At 34.3% G+C, this 21,519-nt stretch overlaps 3 protein-coding genes across 11 annotated transcripts in view; 1 reads left to right on the top strand and 2 right to left on the bottom strand.

Annotated features, from left to right (window-relative positions):
• Positions 1-15,515, bottom strand: part of LOC119077665 (neprilysin-2) — a 31,828-nt gene extending 16,313 nt beyond the window's left edge. For 2 of the 9 annotated variants that reach the window (XM_037184894.1, XM_037184895.1), the window contains exon 1: positions 14,982-15,515. In XM_037184894.1, the coding sequence (XP_037040789.1) occupies positions 14,982-15,010 (29 nt within the window). In that variant the 5' untranslated portion in view covers positions 15,011-15,515. The remainder of the gene's footprint in view (positions 1-14,981) is intronic. The other 7 variants (XM_037184897.1, XM_037184896.1, XM_037184900.1 and 4 more) reach the window with 7 other exon arrangements.
• A 3,531-nt stretch (positions 15,516-19,046) lies between these two features.
• On the top strand, positions 19,047-19,594 carry LOC119077715 (protein phosphatase inhibitor 2-like). Its single transcript, XM_037184994.1, has one exon. It carries the CDS (start codon positions 19,149-19,151, stop codon positions 19,578-19,580), a length of 432 nt encoding a protein of 143 aa, XP_037040889.1. The 5' UTR covers positions 19,047-19,148; the 3' UTR covers positions 19,581-19,594.
• On the bottom strand, positions 19,582-20,673 carry LOC119077706 (28S ribosomal protein S2, mitochondrial). The gene is made up of 3 exons (XM_037184982.1): positions 20,545-20,673; positions 20,396-20,479; positions 19,582-20,331 (listed from the first exon to the last, which is right to left on the bottom strand). Exons 1-3 carry the CDS (start codon positions 20,561-20,563, stop codon positions 19,658-19,660), a joined length of 777 nt encoding a protein of 258 aa, XP_037040877.1. The 5' UTR covers positions 20,564-20,673; the 3' UTR covers positions 19,582-19,657.
• Positions 20,674-21,519: the final 846 nt, after the last annotated feature.

Here is a 21,519-nt window from a genome sequence, read left to right as displayed (position 1 = left end):
GTGGAAAAGATCCTTTGACTGTTCGTGTGCAGCATAAACACAATCTATTGACACTCCTAAGTACGTAGCAGCATCCAATGTATTATGTATTCTGAGTTACTACCGGCCCTATGCGAAAATTGATTTTTAAATGGGACAATAGGTTCTCTTGGTAAGTCTCTCATTCTTGAGGACATCAAAACTTTGAATTTGTCAATGGTTTAAGTTAAAAAGGTCAAATCTTATAGAAAAGTATAGTTTTCATTTAAACAGCACAACAGAAAACTTTCTTTTGACATTTAGCAGATTCCTTTTTTGTTATTTTATTGGACTCACATTAACAATGAAATACCAACATGTAATCTGCAGAGTTAATAAACAGCTTAAAGAAAATTAAACGAAACCGAACAAATGTTGGTGTAGTCAGCTATTTAAGTTACCATTTAATCTAATTTGAATAATTAATTTACCATTTAAGCATTCAAAGCACAGTATTTTCCTACAGATAACATTAAATGCATTATTATAATCAATTGGAACATGGAACTGAGCTTAACAACGTTTTTTTGATTAAGTCAGCATATAATTCTGCATACTCCTAACATTATACTTAATAGCCCGATTCCCGTCAGCATTTATGTTAATTGATTTGATGGAGATGATACATTTAAATGTATCGTAAAATTTGGTTAAATTTATTGCAGCTGCGACACTACTTTTTTTTTGATTGGACATTGATTGATTGAACTGACAGTTGGTAAATTTAGCAGCACTGACAGGAATCGAGCTAATGCTTCAAATCAAACCTATAACATTGTATTATTTTAAAAACATGCATTAACCAACTTTACAATGGTAAAACGCTTTACCGGCAATAGTGCGAAATTGTATCGTCAATTATCAAAATATAAAATGACTTTTTTGTGGGCATTCTTATTGATGAATGGATACAAGGTTGTGTTTGTTTATTTATTTATTTTTTTTAAATAAAATAATTTACAATCAACAATTGTTTCGAAACAATGTAAGATTTCACGCTGTTCAGAACTATCTAAAGTGGAATTTCGAATATTAATTTAGAATAAATTGCAAGCGATTGCTTCAAATGCAAAGTGTACGTGTTCCATTCACGGTTGAAACGATAATAATCGGTAATAAAACATGGATTTGTGACTTTATCTCGAAAATTAAATAATTTAGAGCTTTACATGTCCATGGTGTAATTTGTACGCTGTAAACTCTTTGTAAAATGAACTTTGAAATGGTCTAAGATAAGATCTTGTGAAGATTCAGACTAGTTACGGTGTTATGGACAGAAAGCATATCATGAGGATATATATCGAGTCTATTACTTCCTTTAATTTACATCTTTAACACATTGAACCAAAATCTATTACTTCATTTGTTTAAACTTACATTTGACTGCACCAGATAACATATAGATCGCATGAGATGATTAAAGATTTAGCGACAACAACGACAAGAGTAATAGCTTATGAGGTCAGGCTTGTGTGGTCTTATAAATCTAAATAAAATGAAGTAAAAGATTTGGAGCTAAAGGCTCAAGTACCAGTATGTATAACAGAATAATTTTTAAAAACATATTTACTGCAAGTTTTAGCTATATTCAGACAAAATCAAGAAAAATTATCATTAGGTCAGTGTACCAAAATCTTAATGCAACCCCGCTTTATCACACGTTCATTTCTGAAGTCTGAGCCAGACATTTAATTAAATATTTGCACGTTTTGACTACCGTAAAAAATAATATTTGGGAGTTTGCTGATGTATATCTTGAGTCAAAAAATGATTGGATATTTCACCGAAAGAAGACAAAGTCAGAACAGTATGCCGTGAATATAAAATAAATCGAGAGAGTACCTATAAAAGTTATAATGTGTGGCAAATGTGTTTATTGTTCACAAAATTGTTAATTGTTTGTCAATATAGTATTTGCTGGTGCAGATCTGTGACACACCTCATATTGATTTGCAATATAATTTTCTTTACGATTAACTTTGTTAAATTTCGTTATTGTCCTGTGATGAGTGTTCTTCGTTCGTTTCATTGTTTCCAAATTAATATTGAACTTCAGTGTTATACAGTCGGTACAACTGTTGACGTATATATGAGTGTTAACCTGTCACAGGAGGAAAGCATAGTAACAGTTTTACAGGACCAGCACAATGGGCCCAAACAGAGGCCCCCGTGCGTGTTCTACCACGGTAGAACGGCTACTTAAAAAAAACAGTTTTACTATCTGATCTATTACTTCATTTGATAGAAGATTTTGAGATATTGATTTCAGAAATCTTTTCCTTCATTTGTTTTGAACATACTTTTTGCTATATACAAACTCTTTGGTAAGAGCTTGTAGTTTTTTATTACTGTCATCAATGTCGATAACAGATGACAGCCGTCTGTAACAAGACAAATGTAAATAACATGGTAAAGCAACTCCTCCATAAGAAAGAAGAGTTGGTATAATTTCACCATAAAAATTGGTATGACTAAACATAGACATAAAGTTCTACTCTAGAAGTGTGTGATGTTCGTAGTCTTTTGTTTGACCAACTCTTTTCTCTTGAAAAATTATTGAGGACGGTCCGTTGATTTAATTTGCATTTCGCATAACATAATGTCGTGACTAGTGATAATATTTCAGAAAAAGATTTTTTTTTTTGGCCGAAATTGGCTATCATCAAGAAAGGAGTTGTCCATAATAGATTGATTTACCTATTCACATGGATGATGAAATGGATTTATTTAAGTAAATTGGTTGTTGGCTCGCGAATATCATTTCAGATAACATTCAATAAATGGGGTTGGTTTCACCTTGAGGTAGGTATTAAACAAAAATAAAAATCAAATGAAATAAAACATCGCGAAATTCAATGGCCATTTTTCGCAAAAACCTAATAATCGACAAACGCTGAACTGTGTACCGGTCTGAAATCACATAAAATGGGTACGTTATGAGTTGGGAGTGTTGCTACCATCTAACCGAACTAAAAATACATCCGAATGAGCATAACACCCTTAAACGGAAAGAGAAATAAAGTTTCTAGATTGTAGAAATATACACAAATAATACCGCGGATGTTTATGGCATACATAAATTTGATTTAAAGCATCAGTGATGGTAGTCTTACGCGGTATGCATGTTTATGTGAATTCTGTTTTGGTGTGGTTTTTTTCCCTTGCATATTATAATTAAATTGAATGATGAACTGGAACCGACTGGAACTATCTGAATAAAATACTTCGACTTCAACCTGCTTATTTGGACATATTCGCTTTTTAGAATAGAAATGATGTTATCAGTTTATTGCAAAGGTTGGGTTTTGTATTCTGAGTCACGGATTACCATTCGAATTTTATTTTAATGATTATAAGATTCTAACATTTTTGTGAATCGTTAGGAATTTCAAGAATTAATCTCTTGCAATTCTAAAAATTCTTAAAATGTTCCCATGATATTAAATTTAAGAATTGTCAGGGGTTTATTAAAATTCAGAATAATAAGTCTTGGTCATAAGTCTTAGCATCAGGAATCATTCTAAATTTCTTCAGAGTCATATCGCCAAGACTTCAAGCGATTGGGGAACAAGCGGACTCCGATTTTAATGAGTTGGATTCGTCTTTCGGCTAGCAAACACGTATCTTTAACTTTTTTCTAAAAAAAATGTTTTCAGTGGAAAGTAAAGAAATATCAGAGGGTCACGAAAACAGTTTTTCGGCAATACACTCACGGAATTTTGAAAACCGACACATTTTGTGTTTCGTGGTTTACTGGTTTTTTGTGAATTTTGTATGTGTTTTTATATGGAGAAACCAGAAACTCAAGTTAAACACAGAAACAGAAAATGTGTCGGTTTTCAAAATTCCGTGAGTGTAACTCAAGAAATAATTATTTGAAATTGTTGTAATGATGTACCAATGTCGGTCTTGGAAAGACTTACAGGTAGAGTATGCGCACTGGCTGGTGCGAGTACATCCACGAGAGTTATGACTAGAAATATTGCAGATGTTCGGAGAGTCTTCCTCCCTGCAGCATCGATGTTCCACGGAACTGAGTATAGGGTTTTGTAGCTGGTCTCACCCACTATCGTTCAACATATAAATAAATCCAGTACTTTTGTGCTGCTTGGAAAAAAGTTGTTGCGATATTGCCGATTTTTTCCTTCTTTCTGGGGGCCCAGCTGCTGAACACTTTTTAACATTTTGCAAAGGTTTCTCTAACCACAAACCAATTTTTCCTTTAAAATTACCACATTTTTGCATGCTTTAATGTTTTTACTTTACTTTTTGGTTCAGAGAAATCATCAAAAAAACGAATATTTTTGCGCACAAATGTAGGCTAGAAATTTGCCAAGTGGTGAACGCTCTTAAAGACTTAAGAGATAGTAAGATGATGCTGTCGAAGGAAACCACACATACCAGTGTCCCGATCGAGGTCACGATGCTACATCTCGAGTTTAACTCTACGAATAAAATCACACAAAAATTTACCACGAAATCATAGGGTAAACCACCTGCTAAGACAAAATGTTTCTATTATATTTAGAAAAGCATTCTTGAATCTCTACAAAATTCCTTGACCTAAAAATCAATAAATCCGAGAATGAATCTCATGTTCCTTTAGTTGAACTACTCTCTAACGTTTTATCCGAGTCCTTGTAATATATCCGAGGACACCCTAGTATGCTTATAGCATTGAGTTGTTAATCTTATCGCTCATACCAGCGAATCTACTGACCCACCTACCTGGTGGTTTTCACACACTTAGACTGATAGGTAGCAATTAAATTTCTACTTGTTATAATATCCTCACTACAAGTCCCTAATTATCGTTCCGAAAATGAATCAGCAACTTACGCTCAAAATTATAGTATCCATGTCGCACCCACTAGCAGCATGGCATTTAAAGTTGATTAATTCGTTTAACATCATAAACAAGAAAGAAATTCAAGGCAAAATTAAAGCACATCACATATGTGCAACAAAGCACCATTAAAATAATACACAAAACGAAACGTTACTGAAATTACTAATAAAATTGTCGCATACACAATGAGTGCTACACATACATATATAGAAAACGTTTGTTTGTTGGGCAGACTGCCCATGGCCGTGGAGGACATGCAAACCTTCCTTGATATTGTAACATATAATACGCACGTTTCATTAAAAAAAAAGCAAGAACAACAACGAAACGAAATGGAAATGTGAATGAAAAATAAAATTCTTTTATTTATTCGGTTCATGATTTTCATTATTTAAAACTAAATTTATGGTACATTAAAGTGTGAAAAAATGTCAGCCACTATTTTTAAAATTTTCCGCACGAATGTCCTGCATGAGTACGAGGAATAAAACTAATGATTTTGGATTTTAAACTCGTAGACCAAGTCAAAAATGTTTTCTTCATTCGACCGCAAAGAGTAATGTTAGTAGCTTTAATGATACAATGCTAACTCATAAATCAAATTGACGCCTCAACAAAATCAAAAACATCTTTAAGTAGCACGGTATAATGGTCTGCGGAAAGCTATGTTATCTGTTAGTGACAGCGACGAAAGGAATGATAGATATGAACGATGGTTGGTTAATGTCGTCTTATATAGCAAATATTCATGGAAAACTAATGCAGTAATAGATTTTGTCAATATCAATCCGTTGATAAGATGTCGTCTGTGAAAGGTATAACAACTCTTGGTTCTATAAAAATTAGAACGAATTCTTCAAGAGGTCTGTGGCACTGATTTTCAATATATTTTAATGTGCTTTTGGGCCAAATAGGGTCTTATGTGATTTGGATGCGTCTACGATGAAATAGAAGTTGAAATGTTTAGGTGTACATATTTCATCATCGATGCATCCAGACTTCATAAGACCCTATTTAACCCAAAAGCACATTAAATCACCTTTCAAATGACACTCCACACGACCATGTACGTTTTGTGTACCTCCAGAAATTTCAGTAAGAGCAGTGTGTCTTCGGTTGAAAACTTCAACTGCACATATTTCAGTGTCGATGAATTTTAAACCCAATAAGTCCCTATTCGGCTCAATAGTACATATGATTACCTTTCTAATGACACCCCACACGACCCTGTACGGCTCGTGTAACTGGAGAAATGTTTGTAAGAAAAGTGCAAGTTTTCGGTTTTGATCACCGTTTACCAGCCACACAAACTTCGAAGAATTTTTTTGAAAGTGGTTTTGGCTTCTAGGGTCAAATACCTTTCTAAGTACATGCAGAAAATTCCACTAGAAAATGCGTCCGATTTCGGTAGGCTGTTTTTCAAAAGAATCCCTCACTGAGCTACGGTGTTGTGTAAGAGATTCAATAAAATTGGGAAATTACTGAATACATTGGAAATTTATGCCTCTTGTTTCCTGTCCCCTTTTCAATTATCGTCATAAATTTCGCGTTGATTGCAAGGCAGATAAATATTATAGAGGTGATCGGGTAAGCCAAAAATGAAGAAAGAACCGACCCGAACCTATATCTAAATCACTCAGGTTATCGGGTCTTCAAACATTTAATGGTTGCTTTAGATCAGGCTTTGTTTCGACAAACGACATCAGGCAGATACTTCTTTTGACCGGTGTTATTTCGACCGGTTACAGATTCAGCTATATTTCCTAAGGTTATAGCGTGCTAAGGCCTTTCAGATCTACGAGCATTAACAATAGATTTGCAGAGATAAATCTAGCGCTTTAATGACTGATTCGATTATCGAAACTAGCAACACGAATGCGATCGTTAATTTCTTTACGATTTTTTATATGGATTTTGGTAGCCTTGACTTGAGCTTTATATAACTTGGAATAACGTATTCAGTTTCAGTTTCAAAATGAAAATTATTTTCGTTGTGGCTCTTGTCAGTGTGTTTGGTATATGTCGGGCTGACATTACTGTCGGTGTATCTGGCGTAAGTTGGCCCAATCCTGGAAGAACGGTATGACAAATCCGCTTATTTACTACAATCATTGGTGAACGTATGAATATTTACAGGAGCCTCGTCCCGACGAGCCTACCTACTCCCATTATTCATTAGTGGAATTTCTACTGGTTTTTCAATATGAGAAACGAGTAGCCGAAATTTTCGATTCGTTAAAGGCATGTAACGACACATGGTCCGTACCGCGGAACGAAGCAATTGAATTGTTTGAAAATCCACCTCCCGGAATTTTACGACTGACAAATGAACCAGCCAAATGTCTTATAGACTGCGTGATGCGTAAAACTGGGGTGGTAAGTCCTTATGCAGGATAAATGTTGGAAATAGTGTTGGGTGTGACATTTTTTATAAAATCTTTGTGTTAACAATGAGGTTGTATTGATGAGGCCTATTTTCTTAATATTAATTCTTGAAATTCCCGAAACTGATGAAAATTCTAAATTTCAAGATTTTTCGATAATTTTAATCAAATTCTTGAAAATTATCGAAAATAGGTCTTGGGTTGACACTTAGTTAACATTACTTAAAAGCGGAAGGGACAGGTGTTTGAACAGTGAATAGAATGGAACCTACCACTCTATGAACAGTAGCATTTTATTACAAAACTTTTCATTACTTCCTTAGATGACTGATGCAGGCTTTCAGGTTGATCAGTACATGTTACAGTTTAAGCAACTGCGAATGAATTACACATCATACAATGTAAACAGCAAACCGAGAGAAGAGAAAGAAGAAGTTTTAGCTGCCATTAAGAAATTTGCTGAAGGCAGTCCGAAAAACTACGAAATGATAGAGGCATATGAATGGGCCGCAAATGAATGCAAAGACAGAAAAGATCCGGATAAGTACTATTGATGAAAGAGACTCACGGAAACAAATTCCAACAAAATTTTCTTTTCATTTAGCTGTCAGACTTCTTGGCTCATTGCTCGTTGCATAATTAATAGAGCTAGAGAAAAACACTTTAATGCTCCATTTTATCCGGTTGACTTGTCTTACCTTAAATAAAATTTATTAACTTGTGTAAGCTTGTATATCGGCATTATAATGCAGCCATTTGCATGAAATTGGGGTACAGAATTAATTGAAATAAATTTTTATTTTGAAGTAACTCCGATGCTTAGTTGTGTGAACTGTACACACCGTGGAATTAGTTTCCTGTAATTAATTTTAAGGGAAAATCGGAAGATTTCAGAAGTCAGACTTAGTCTTGAACTTTGAGAACTTCTTTAAGAGGAGGTTTGAAGGCTCTGCTCTATATAGTTATTTCTATTAGTGTATCTGTCAGTATGAGGCATAAGCTGTCACCGAAAAATGTGCTTATCCGATCAAGAAATTTATAAAACGGCGTCACGTAACAATAGATTAAGATTATCTCGCTTAGTTTCTGTTTATTGCGTCGGTGGAAGCACGGGGTCTCAGGGGGTATAATGTACCAATACATGCGTGCCAACTGTTAAAAATTCAAATTAAAAACCCACTGATTACCGGTGGCGACTCGCTTGACGAACGAAATTCCTTGCTCTATATTTAGAATGTGTTTTGGTACGAATTTGTAAAGGAAATGCGATGAAGGTGAAATATTTTTATTTTTACTTGGAATGACGAGGATATCTAGTTCGAACAACAAAATGAAGTAGAAGAGCTAGTTATTTGTTGAAATAACGATAAAAATAAAATATGAGCTCTTGATACTGAGGTTTTGTTTTAAATAAATTTATTGTTAAGACTTTTGAACTAAAAGATTTTGATGATGAAAATACTTCGATCAAATGAAGCAACAAACTCTAGGACTAGATGTCATCAACATGTAGTTAAAATCGACTTTTGATACCAATACAGGAAAATCAGAAAAAAAACAGAAAATTTAAATTTAATCAAACGAAAAGTGAATTCACTTTATACCCCTGCTCGCCAGCACGACCTTCTCATATAGTTGATTGGGTCAACTAATTATATTTTCCTTGAATTAATGTTTATGTTTCCATTGTGTTAAATTACACTTCTAGCGCGGTAATTTCATGTCCATCAATCTTAGAACGAGAATTTTTTACTTAATTTGGAAAAGCTTTCAATTAGCACAAGCTTTTTTATGCAAACAACAACAACAAAAAGTTGATACACACGAAGCAGATATACGATTTTCACATGCAAGATATTTAATGAAAAGCTGCTTCGTGACTATTAAACACTTTACGTGTTCGCCAAAAGTTACAAATGTTATTCTCTAAATTCAATTATGTACTTTTGTACAAATGGTATGAACAATTTCTGGATGGTTTTTTTCTTCGTTATCAGCAGCTCTCTACTGCTGGTGTATGAAAGATTTGGACAACAAAAATATAAATGGAGTTTTCTCATTCAATTTTTTCCTTTTTGTTTCGTCATTACGAAAGTATGAACGTGTTAGATTTTTACGTTGAAAGCATTGCATGGCATCGAGAGTGATTGTTTTTGGAATAATAAGCTCTTTTGGTTGGTTAAGTGAAATGAGAATTTAAAAGTGAGTGCTGCATGGGTACAATTCGGTCATTTGTGTATGGTATGCGTAGTATATGGAACGATTATTTTCACTTTCTTTTGTGAATCATTTTATGGACTTCCGAACAATTTCAAGGAGTGTCTTGCATTTATAATTATCAAGACTGCAGACAATGCGAGATGGCCAGTCACTTATCTTCACATCATATACTACTTGTATTTAAATAAATCATTAGCGTTTGAAATACAGTCAACGAATCGTAATTCACTCCCTTCATCACTGTCAGCTGTTCTGCCATTACAACAATAGCGAAACAGCTGACAGAGCGGAAAGAGATAAATGTGTAAAATTGAGATTTGGCGATTGTTCTAAGGCTCAAATTTCTGTAATCCAAAAAAATTTAGAGATTGTGGCTATCAAGTTTTCTCTATAATTGCAATTTAACTGTGCACGTGCTGTTCGTCATCGTGTAAGCAAAAATGTGTTAATTTTGACGGACTATCTTCCTACTGAAACTAGGTGCTAATAAAAGAGTCAATTGCTTTGTAGAGTCACTACTCTCAAGTTGTACATGTGATATATATGGACCTGTGACAATATTACATTCCAAACTCGAAAATATGTGTAACATCTTCCGCTGTGTAGAGAAATTATTCTGAGGACGTTATGTAGACCTTTATTGTTACTTATTTGAAATCGATAGAATTAAACACTTGTACGTCCAATGAATATTTCCTTCTCATAAGTTGCATCAATTTATGGTTATGACGGCAACCTTGTTGAATGTGATATTTGTCGTATCAAAATAAAAGTGGTTTTGAACTTCAGAAATCTTTTTTTTATGGCAAAGATGCTAATTAAGAACACACTTTTAGAGAATGAATAAAGTCGGTGGAAAATCATATTCGAAACAGGTTTCGGTACCTGTGTACAACTCTGATTCGATAAATGTAAAAGTGTATCAAATGATCTCAGTTGCAGAAGTTTGACGTCATTAATAAATTGATTTCGTATAACGCTGTGAGATGTTAAAAGATGAAAAATTAATTTATAATCGCCAAAAAAGTGATTCTTAGCCGACACGGGACAAAGATGGCAAAGATTTCAAGATGTTGTTTCTACGAATTATGGCATTCGGCTATTTTTTATGGGTTAATCGCTTTGGTCCATAATTAATCAACTAATGACTCAAAATTTACAGGTATTTGAACGTTTCAACAACAACGAACGCGAAAAGAGCTTGCAATATGAACATTCAAATTGATTGTTCATTACGATGCTATTCAACTTCTTCTTCTGTTTTTTGTTAAATAATAATTTTGCTAGACAAGTGAATGAATAGAATAATAATAATCACTACGTTGAGCTCAACATACAATTAAATTAACGACAACATTATGCCAGTGGAACGTTTACCTATTGTGTATCAATTTTTTTTTTGTGATGCATGGGATTTTTCATATCAAATTATTGAGAAAAAAAAACTTAAAAATAAATATTAAATTTGACCTTGTGTGGTTAATAATTTTGTTGACGTGATGTATTGACGGTTGTGCTATTAATTTGATTTCCACACTAAATTACGAACGGAATATTAATTGAATTCAAAATGGAAAAAGTAAGATGATGCCGGATGAAACCAATCCAGCAACTGATCGACACATAATTTTACTTTTCCCATTTCCCTTTGAGTTGACTAGATTCATTGAAAGTGAAATGCAATAATGTTATTTACGTCTACGGTCAGTTTATTGTCGTTAGTTGTAGCACGAGCGAAGCGAGTGAAATTCCTTCAATTCAATACTGAGACATCAAATACTTATGTGCATAACTGTGTATGCAAAATTGTGGTAAACAACAAAAAATACTTTCAAAACCCACCATCATCGAAGCATAATAAAACTATTTGATTAGTATGTCTAAACTTCTAGTTTTAATTCTGCTAATTTTAACTGCCATCATTTAAAATATTTAAAATCAAAATTAGAACAATTTGTGGCATGATAACTTCCGGCCAGAAATAAATCGCATTTTTGTTTTCAAATTATTAACAATAAACAAAAACTTGTCGTCGTAGGTTTTTAGTGCTTTTAATGTTTGTGGTTAAAATAAATAAAACCAAACAAACAAAAATGACCAAATTGTTTATTGTTTTAACTTACGTAATGCATAAAAGAAGAGTCAATAAATTACGAGACATCAAGAGTTTATTTGTTTTCAACTCTTTTTTTACTGTGTCTACGAAAGCGATGACTGAGTGAAATTTTTTATATTAAACAAAAAAAAATGTTTAAAGATTCAAAGAGCATATCATCAACATTTACTGAATATCGGTGGGAATAATTGGGACAGAGAGCTTTAAACGTGAATTCGGCAGACGAGAGGTAGTGAATATACATCACAAGATTGAGATCTTTAAATATTCAGTCAAATATGCGTTGGTGGAATAACATGCTAATTGGAGCTACAGTCTAAACAGATGCAAATAGACAATAATTGTTAGGGCAACGTTTTTAAATTATAAGTTTTTTCGTCGATTGCAATCTTCCGCCTTGCATGATCAACTATATTGTGATCATAAGGCGGAAAGCAAACAAGCATTGATGGGATCGACAAATGTGCTGCGTATTCCATTGTAATTCGATATTCACCACAGGCTAAACAATGGAAAACGCAGCATAATTGTCGATCCCATCGAGAAGACCAAATAAACAAGGAACTCTGGCTAACACGTAATCTTATAAGTATATCAAAATGAATGTTTAAAATAATGAAGTAATAGATTTTTCAAAAATACTTAGATCTCAAGAAGGAATAGACAATTTTACATAAATGCTGTCCATTTCAGTAGGTCACTTAGAGACATCTAAAATCCTCTAACAGATAGAAAGAATTTTCATTGCAATCTAATTCGAAAATTAAAACTTTCCTCATGGATGTTCTTGGACATAAATTCCTAAGCGAAATAAACAGTAGATCCAGATGCAAATGTAATTTTCAATATCCTATATGACCTTTGAATATAAACATACCAAACTGCACTTCAGTTCTTTTTCCACTGACACACAAAATGAGATTGTGGTAAAAATTCAGTTTTAGGTATATAACGAAAAATCTGCATAATTACAGTACATAATTAGCATAGAAACGACGAGTGAATAAATGTTTTTAATTTCAATTAAATAATTAGGCTTTGGGCATACACACACCGTTGTTGACTATTGTCTTTTTTTTTCGAATTCGCAATTCCAATCACACACAATTTCAATGAAAATGAATTAAATTTTCTTTTGTTTATTACCTATCTGAATCTGTTGTTTGTATTTTCTTTATTTTTATTGTATTTTATTGCGTGACCACAAATGGAGCGCTAATATTTTTGTTGTTTTTATTATGGTATGGTAATACATACGTGATGCTGTGCCCTGTTTATAGTTTAATTACAGAAATTTATCATCCATTCGTTTGTCCAATCTTTTCAATAGTTCGGATGTACCACTCACTTAGATAGATAGATAGAATAAGTGGGTGGAATATAACCTGCACCTAAGCCTCAGATGGGCCTGTTGTGCTTCCCCACAGTTACTTAAATTCTTTTGGTTTTATTTATGAATTTAAGGATGTCTGCTGGAGCAATACTCCATATTGATTTGTAATTGATTGTATAGGAGCCTAGATGTGTTGCTCTTGACTTGATATACGCTGGACAATGGCAAAGGAAGTGTTCTGTAGTTTCAATATCGCCGCACATGTCGCAATATGGGTCAGTTGATATACCTATCGTGTGAAGATGTTTTTTCAAGGTGTTATGACCTGTTAGAACGCTTGTGAGCCTTTTAATATTGGATCTACTGAGCGACAAGAGATATTTAGTATTTTTGTTGTTTATTTTAATTGAGTTTCTGGCTTGTCGCGCGGTGTTCAATGAATTCCAGTGATTTTTGAACTTTTGGGCTTTCCAGTCCGATATTATTCGTTGGAGGGTAGAAAATGATACTGCGGTTGCTGGTTCGGGGCCAGTGAAACGAGTACTAGAAGCTAGTCTTGCTAGTTCGTCCGCTTTTTCATTACCGGCTATTTTTGAGTGACCTGGGACCCAGATAAGTGAAATTTGGATAGATTCCGACAATTTTTGAATTGTGTCGCGGCATTCAAGTACTATTGCTGACGAAAATTTATATCTCATTATGGCTTTAATTGCTCCTTGACTATCTGTGCATATGACGACAGGTGGGGAGTTTGAGACGCAATGTTTAAGAATGTATCTACAACATTCAAGTATTCCATATATTTCTGTTACGAAGACCGTAGTATACATGCCAAGTGGAATGAAAAGTTCTTTTCCCATAGTTGGGCAAAAAATTCCTGAGCCGGTCATGTTATTGCAACGTGAACCGTACCACTCACTTATAAGCCTAAAACATAAGCAACGTGATCAAAGAAGAGTTCTTCGTGGACACGTTTTTTTTCTCAGTAGTCAAATAAATTACGTGAAAGTTGTTTGTCTTGCCGCCCTGAGATTTTAGTGATGAGAAATTACAGCTAAACGCATATAGAAAACTTCGGTTGGCCTGTAGGTAGAGGCGTTTAAATTTTTATTTTTGATTACTTCATTTTTTGCGCTCTATTTTCTACTTCACTCTGAAGAATATCCATGAAATGTCGTGGAAGTGAAGTTGGATCACAAAAAAGTAGAGCCCTGACATTAGTATAATTTTATGACGAAACGAAATGTACTAGAAATGTATCAGAATTATACAAGAATCTGTAGCATTTGAGCAGTTTCTAAACCGCATTTCTCTATATTGTTAATCTCTCATAAACCATAAAAGCATATCGCCATATATTCATTCAATCTGTTACTTCTATTGTTTGCAGTATCGTATAGTGCCTGATATCAAAATCTACTACTTCTTTGAACTAACTACTATTAATTTCACAGTATATAACCCTGACTTCAACGTTTATTTTTATCATTGTTAACACATGGCTAGCCATTGATGTATTCTGCTGATGTGTTTTTTCTGCAGATTAGTTGATTGGAAAAAAATTCATTAAAACTAAGAGACCAATTACGAATGTCATGATTAACTGAATATCACGTCAGGTTTATATTGAGCTAAATGATACCATATCACCATGAACAGTGTAGGTAAATGGATACTGGATAACATAACTAAGCAAATAGGTCAAAACTGAAAATTCGCTAATTATAATTGAAATATATCTTATGCCAAATATTGATTTGAAAGAAAAAACCGGAACAGTCGAAAAGAATAATTGAACCAGGGTCATCAAATGTTCAAGATGTGCGCTAAGTAATCGATATATAATCATGAAAAATTTAAATTGTTAATGTGTGACGGCTGAATATATTTCTATTGACTATCAAATTCTCATGGGCTAAAAGAATCTTAAAAATTCATCGAAATATTTCCATAAGAAATTAGTGTCGTCTAATGTTCGTGCTTTGCTAATTGGGTGAAATTACGGTTACTCAATTAACGATTTTCGGTGGCATACATTTTTTAGTAGTTAATTTTACTTACTTGATAACAGTTTGAACTCCACTAGTCATTTTAATAAATGTTGTAAGATGAAATCCAAAGATGAAATTTTAATGTTTTTATTTCAGAAACTTTTTTTTATCCAAAAAAAAACCAACTGAAACGCACAAATTATTTAAAAACAATTACTCAACACACAGTCACTAAAACTAGGTTACAAAATTTAAAAAAAATGAAAAGAAATTCGTACAAAACTTAAAACTACACTTTCATTATCAAAAACCGCAACAATCGAAAATGTTACAATGTCCACTGGCCTGCTGATGCACAAAAATTTATACCAATTGATTAAAAACCAATTTAGACTTTACAAGAGCATCATTTACCATTTACCAATTTAATAAATATTTTATACCTACAGCACACAATTCACACAACCTACTAACAAAAAAAAAAATTGTTGTACTCTGACCGTTGCGAGAGAGATGTTTAAATTTCTTTCTATTTTCCGGTCTTACCACACTATGTTATACGTTTCCCTGCTATGACCGTTCAACACAGACCGGCTACGATGAACTAAGTATTTTCAAGCGCAAATTTACGATTTTATAAACTTTTCTTGCCACCAATATAGCTACGATATACACACTACTGCGATGATTGTTTCACGCATACAAAAATGTTATGTTTTCGTTCATAAAAATTCATGTGAAAATCTTTTGAAGCGCTTTTTGCTTACGGCTTTTCGCTATTTGATGTTGTATTTTTGTGCGACTATCTACGATATATCGGGTATATACATATGACTTTGATCAATCAGAATATTATAATCCAGACCCGACATTGGTCGTGGAGAGAAAAAAAAATCTGTCGGACTGACCTTTCCTAATATATCTACTACGTTGTTTATGCTTCAGGGACAAAAATTGTTTCTTTTATCGTTTATCGACACTGTACTTTCGAAACTTCTAGCATGTAAAGTAAAAGTTGGGATAAAAATTTAAAGTTCTGCGTTCACGTTTGAATTGACGAAATGACTATTTTTGAGGCAAGAATAATGAAAAGAGGCGAGACGCGTATCACTCCGATCTCGTCATATGTATTGAACCAAATGTTTTGTTATTTGATAACGAAGCAGAGAGGAACACAGCTTTCAAATTACATATTACCACCAGATGGATTTATACTCGCAAGGCCTTCAAAAAAATGTTTTAATAGCTCGGGATAAACACTTCGCGCCGTCACGAATCAATAACGTTCGCTTGAAAACTGGACGTTTCAACGTTCTATCTCTAAATATGGAGATGACTATTAATTTCGTGTGAATTTCACTATGTAAATCTAGTACTTCAAATGTTTAAAAAAACACAAATAAACAAGTGTTGAACTTGTGGGATATTTTAGAAATTATCAAATTATCGCACTATCCACGAAATGTATTCTTTCACAGACGATTCGCTTATTTATCAATCGTCATCGAATCTATTAATTGATTTGATCCGAATCATTATCGTCGTTCTTAATAACCGATGATAAGCCGTCCGTAAATGATTCTAAAATATAGACAAGCAAATGGGTATCAATTCAACAAAAGATGAATGCGGTATTTTTCGGACAAATACTCCGCTATACATCTGAAGCAAAACAGATTCATTGACACAGGTGACTACTGTACCGAAACAAAAATTTCTAACAATTGCTGCTAATGTATGAACGTATGAGTCGAAACAAAATATAATCCAATTTAGGTCTGGCTTGTTCAAAACAATAACATTTTTCTTAGAATTCTCTGAATTCAGTGTCAGGTCCATGTGACAGCCTCCAAATAGCTTCTATGTTAATTCTAGGAGCAGTGCTATGTCTGTACCGACCGCAAATTGAATATTATTCGATTTATTTCGTGGAATTAGTTCGCTTTCACACCCCCTAAGTGTTGAAGTAAGTCTTTACATAACTGTCTCGTGTAATAAGTGTGGTACGTTGATTGATACAGGAAGTACACCAATAATGGGAATGGGAACATAAAGATATAATATTTGGTCAACCAAAATGTTTCACTATCAACAAAACACGGTATTGTTACGCAACGACATGATTCTATCGTAATAAATGCTGGTTCGACACATTTTTTTATTAGTTTTCCGCTTGAAAATTCCAACATTTTTTCTATATATTTTTCAGCAGCAAACGCAATTTTTACAAACGAGTTTAATGCATCCGATTTATTTTTATAGATTTATCTGTAGTTGAAGGCATCACATACATACCTATACCATGTGATTGTAAATTAAATTTTTCTCGTTTTTTTTTTATTTATACCAATTTGTGCTACTGTTATTGCAAACGTTTGTATGGATTGGTTGTATAAAACACTTTCCATTTTTAAATAAATAACGAGTCCATAAGTGTCGTCATTTATACCTTAATGAACATAGAACATAACTCAATTGTATGTCTCTATGATTTATGGACACCACATGTAACCGTAATTAAGGAAAGAATGGAATTTCAGTTGAGTTCGAAATTGTCTTTCGTAAATGTGCCACAAATTGTACCTCTACAAATCCTGTACGTATAACTCCAAAACATTAATGGAAGTCAGCAAAAAAATGCAACACATAAAATGATAAACATAAACATGGGGTTATTGACCGTGAACGGTATAATGTAAATTTTTGTTCCTTCGTATATATATAAAATATCCCATGTGATATTCAAATTCATATTGCATCTCATTTACGAGCGTAATATAACCGGGCACACCTTTTGCTCACAAAGTAATCAATTTTAATCTTCCAACAAAATAACAATCTGGGTCTTTTTATTAACTCTACAGCCATACCTGAATATCTGGTTTCTTGATTCTTTTTTTTCAAATATTATTTATTCAGTTGTAGGCTCTGATGTCTCAAGTTTTTTTTTTTTTTTTTGAAGTTCAATTTAACTGTTAAAAGTTATTCAATTTTAATATCGGTGCTAATTATACAAGGTATACATAGAGTATAAAGTATGGGTACATGGGTCCAGGTATACAAGTAAAGTCTATCTTACGACAATAATTTTCTTGGATAGTACTTTTGCTTCGACATTACATGAACACAAGGCAGCTCTCTAGCAACACATTGTTTACAAAATTAGAAGACCTAATAACGGACAGTGTCCGCTTGCAAATTACTCTATGTTAGAGGTGTATGAGTACAGTGTATTGAAATTCGCAAACATACACTGTCCGATTTTAGGCCTTTTAATTTTGAAAACAATGTGATAGGGTTGCTAGAGCTGCCTTGCATGAATATGATGAGCATAAAAATTGAGAATTATAACAGAGTATGTCAACTGGTATTCACACCTATACCGACATCATCAAGTCATTGTCTACTCTCAATATCTCAGCCACCGAATACAATGTGGATGTTCAGTTTGATTGAGTTACGGTTCGGTTTTGTTATGACGTGGTTGAACTACACAAATAAGTGCACCTATGGACTGGACTGACTAGACGATCAAAAGCTAGAAGTAAGCTGCTCAGAGAAAGGGCAATCATCAGACTTTCTATGATTGGAAGGTATTTCAATGGAGTCTTGACTGGGAATGGGACACATCTCTTGACCGGGGTGAGAAAAGTGGAATCTACTGAACTGAAATACACAAATGAGTGTTCGCAAATGGAGTTTCTGGTACAGTCACTCAGTGAGTCTTTTTTTCCCTAAAATTTTCTAAGAAGTCTGGGACAATTAATTGAACAGTTCTGTTATCCTTTCACCACCGGCAAGTAAATTCATTGAATCTAGTACTTCAAAAGGCTGTAAAATTTAAGAACACTCTCCATACTCAAAATTCTCCCCGACATACAAATTCGATTTTAAAGAATTTATTTGTATTGAAGGAGTGTTCCTGCGTATGGACAAAACAAATTACCTGCGTGACCTCCACAAAGTTTAAAACCTTGCTAATTCTCAGGTTGCCTAAACTCTTTTCCATTCTTTAATTCAAAATCTGTTACTTCATTAGTTTAAACAATCTGCTACTTAAGAGAACTCTAGCCACAGCTCACCTCACTGATTATTTTCATGAGCTTTGTCGATGCGATAACAGATGAAATGGCCGTTACATTCCTATTTTGAATCAGACATCAAGTTCGCTTTGACTGCTTTGACTTGGAACAATTTCTTTTTCGATTTTAAAATCTAAAGTCAAAATAAATTGAAAATGAAACGAACCACACAGCGTCACGAGAGCGAAAGTTCATCTCAAGGCACATCGAAGAGCACATCAAAAAACTCATCGCACGGGAAAGGCATTTTAAAATCAAGCGCGGAAAGTCGTCCGAAGCAACGACGTTCCAAAAAGACAGCCACATTTGACGAGCAGAATATCGCATCCACATATCATCCATTGGACAAGAACTATGGTTATGATAAGATTTCCGAGCCGCCGACACCATATCATCATTCTCCCGTACGACGGGGCAGCTATTCGACTCCTTTAGATGCGGAAGCTCTTTCCAGAAAATTGCACAAAATGATATCGGAAGATGAACTGCACGAAAAAAGTTGCGGTAGCGACAGACAAAGTACATTTCATCGAGACATGAAGTCACATTATAAGGATGAGGCTGGCCTGGCATTCGGAAAACATTAAATTTTCGTTTATGACTAATGTTTCCTTTATTCGACGCATCTCTAACGACAACTGGACTAAATTCAAATTAAACGACTCTACTGATCCAGCGGTTTCGTTTCACCTTCTGTGGATTTTGCCAGCATTTCTTTACGCTTTTCCTTGCCTCTTAATATCGCTTCCTTGAACAATTTACAATACAACTCAATCGCAGCAGGTGAATCATCGTTACCGGGCACCGGATATGTAATCAAATTCGGATTACAATTTGAGTCCACTATACCGACAGTTGGTATTGCCATTTTCGCGGAATCCTTAACCGCAGAATGCTGCACGAGAACATTGTTGAGTGTGTTGAAGAAAATGCAAAGATCCGGCAGACGAGTGACCGCATTGAATTGTACGTTGGCGTTCGTGAAAATGCCGCCTCTCCAAAATCGTGTGTGTGAATATTCACCACTTTCAAGTGCTGTACGCTCGACGATATGCGCATTCTGGGCGTTCCGGTTAAACATTAGAATGACTCCATCCCGATAAGCAATGTGAGCAGTTACGTTCAGGGCTTGCCGTAAATGTGCTGCAGTTTTGTCCAAATCAAATATTAAATGTCCCAGTCGTGAACCGAAAATGAACGGCCTCATCCGATCGTCCAATGATCCATCTTTATGACCGAGATGAACGCGGGCATTGAACAAATCGCGCACGGTAAACAAATCGTGTACGTTAAAAAAGTCGGGATGATTTAATGCTTCAGCTTCAGGTGAAGTGTCGTCTGAGCGGAATTGTATGATTGTTAAAAAACGAATTGAAGAGAAATTCAAATTTGATCGACTTACTTTGTAGACTCGCTCTTACTTCATCGAGATACTCGCGAGATCGTATGGGTGTCGGTATTACTTTATGACTGTAGAATCTGACACCTGAAAAGTTTTCTGAAAAATTAGCCCCCGTTCATCGGTAGACGAAGATCAATGTTGCTACAAACCTCTCACTAATTTCGACATAATTTTCACCTAATAAATCTTTGATCGGCAGCAGAGAAGATAAAGAAAAACATTGACTTTCAGGTTAAAAATGGATCTGTCAAAAAGTGACATTTATGATGTGACCGGCGGAAAATGATGCAGTGTTGTCAAACATCGCATTGCCAATATTGTAAGGATTTTTAACATCGTTTGCATCGTACGCGCAAGTAACATCTTAAAACACATAAAATTCCTGCCCACGTTTTTCTTCTGCGTGTCGTATATATCCCTCATTCATATAAAGGCGACATCACAATCACAATTTATTCAATTACGAACACCTAAATGGTGACAGGAGAAGGAGACGTAATATTTTCAACACAGTAAAGGACATCGCTGCTCATACATCATTTAATTTATTTTTAAAGTCAAGCAATTTTTGTTCCTCAATTCGAATTGAAATATTAGAACAGTTGCTGGCTTTTGTCCTTTCATAGGCGGTTATGATCAGAGCGAGAGAACCTTGGGGTACCTGTCAAAATATTGCTTTCTCTTTCAACGTGGTTCGTTGAGAGCGAGAGGACCGATAGTGTAGTTGATAAGGACCATTTATACGAGAACGTTTACACTCGTATAAAAGCTGGGCTACCTCTCTAAAAGTTAACTTTTCTCAATGTAAAGTAGGTAAAATTATCAGTAGGTTCCTTAATGATAATTTTACCTGCTTTGCAATGAGAAAAATAAACTTTTAGAGAGGTAGCCCAGCTTTTATACGAGTGTAAACGTTCTCTTATAAATGGTATTCTCTATGCTATTCAACTTATCTATAAGCAACTGCAGTAGATAAACACAAATCTTTCACTGTCTCAGGCGTGCGAATTTAGCACACGCAAATGTTGACATGTTGAAGCAGCAATTGAAAAAGTTGACTTGACTTTCAAAACTGTCAAATCAACTTTTTGAATTGTTGATCCAACATTTCGAGTACAACGCTC

The sequence above is a fragment of the Bradysia coprophila genome, unplaced genomic scaffold (assembly GCF_014529535.1).
Source record: "Bradysia coprophila strain Holo2 unplaced genomic scaffold, BU_Bcop_v1 contig_24, whole genome shotgun sequence".
NCBI classification, from domain to species: Eukaryota; Metazoa; Arthropoda; class Insecta; order Diptera; family Sciaridae; genus Bradysia; species Bradysia coprophila.
The sequence above is the reverse complement of the archived record's forward strand: the minus strand, read 5'-3'. Positions and strand labels throughout refer to the sequence as shown.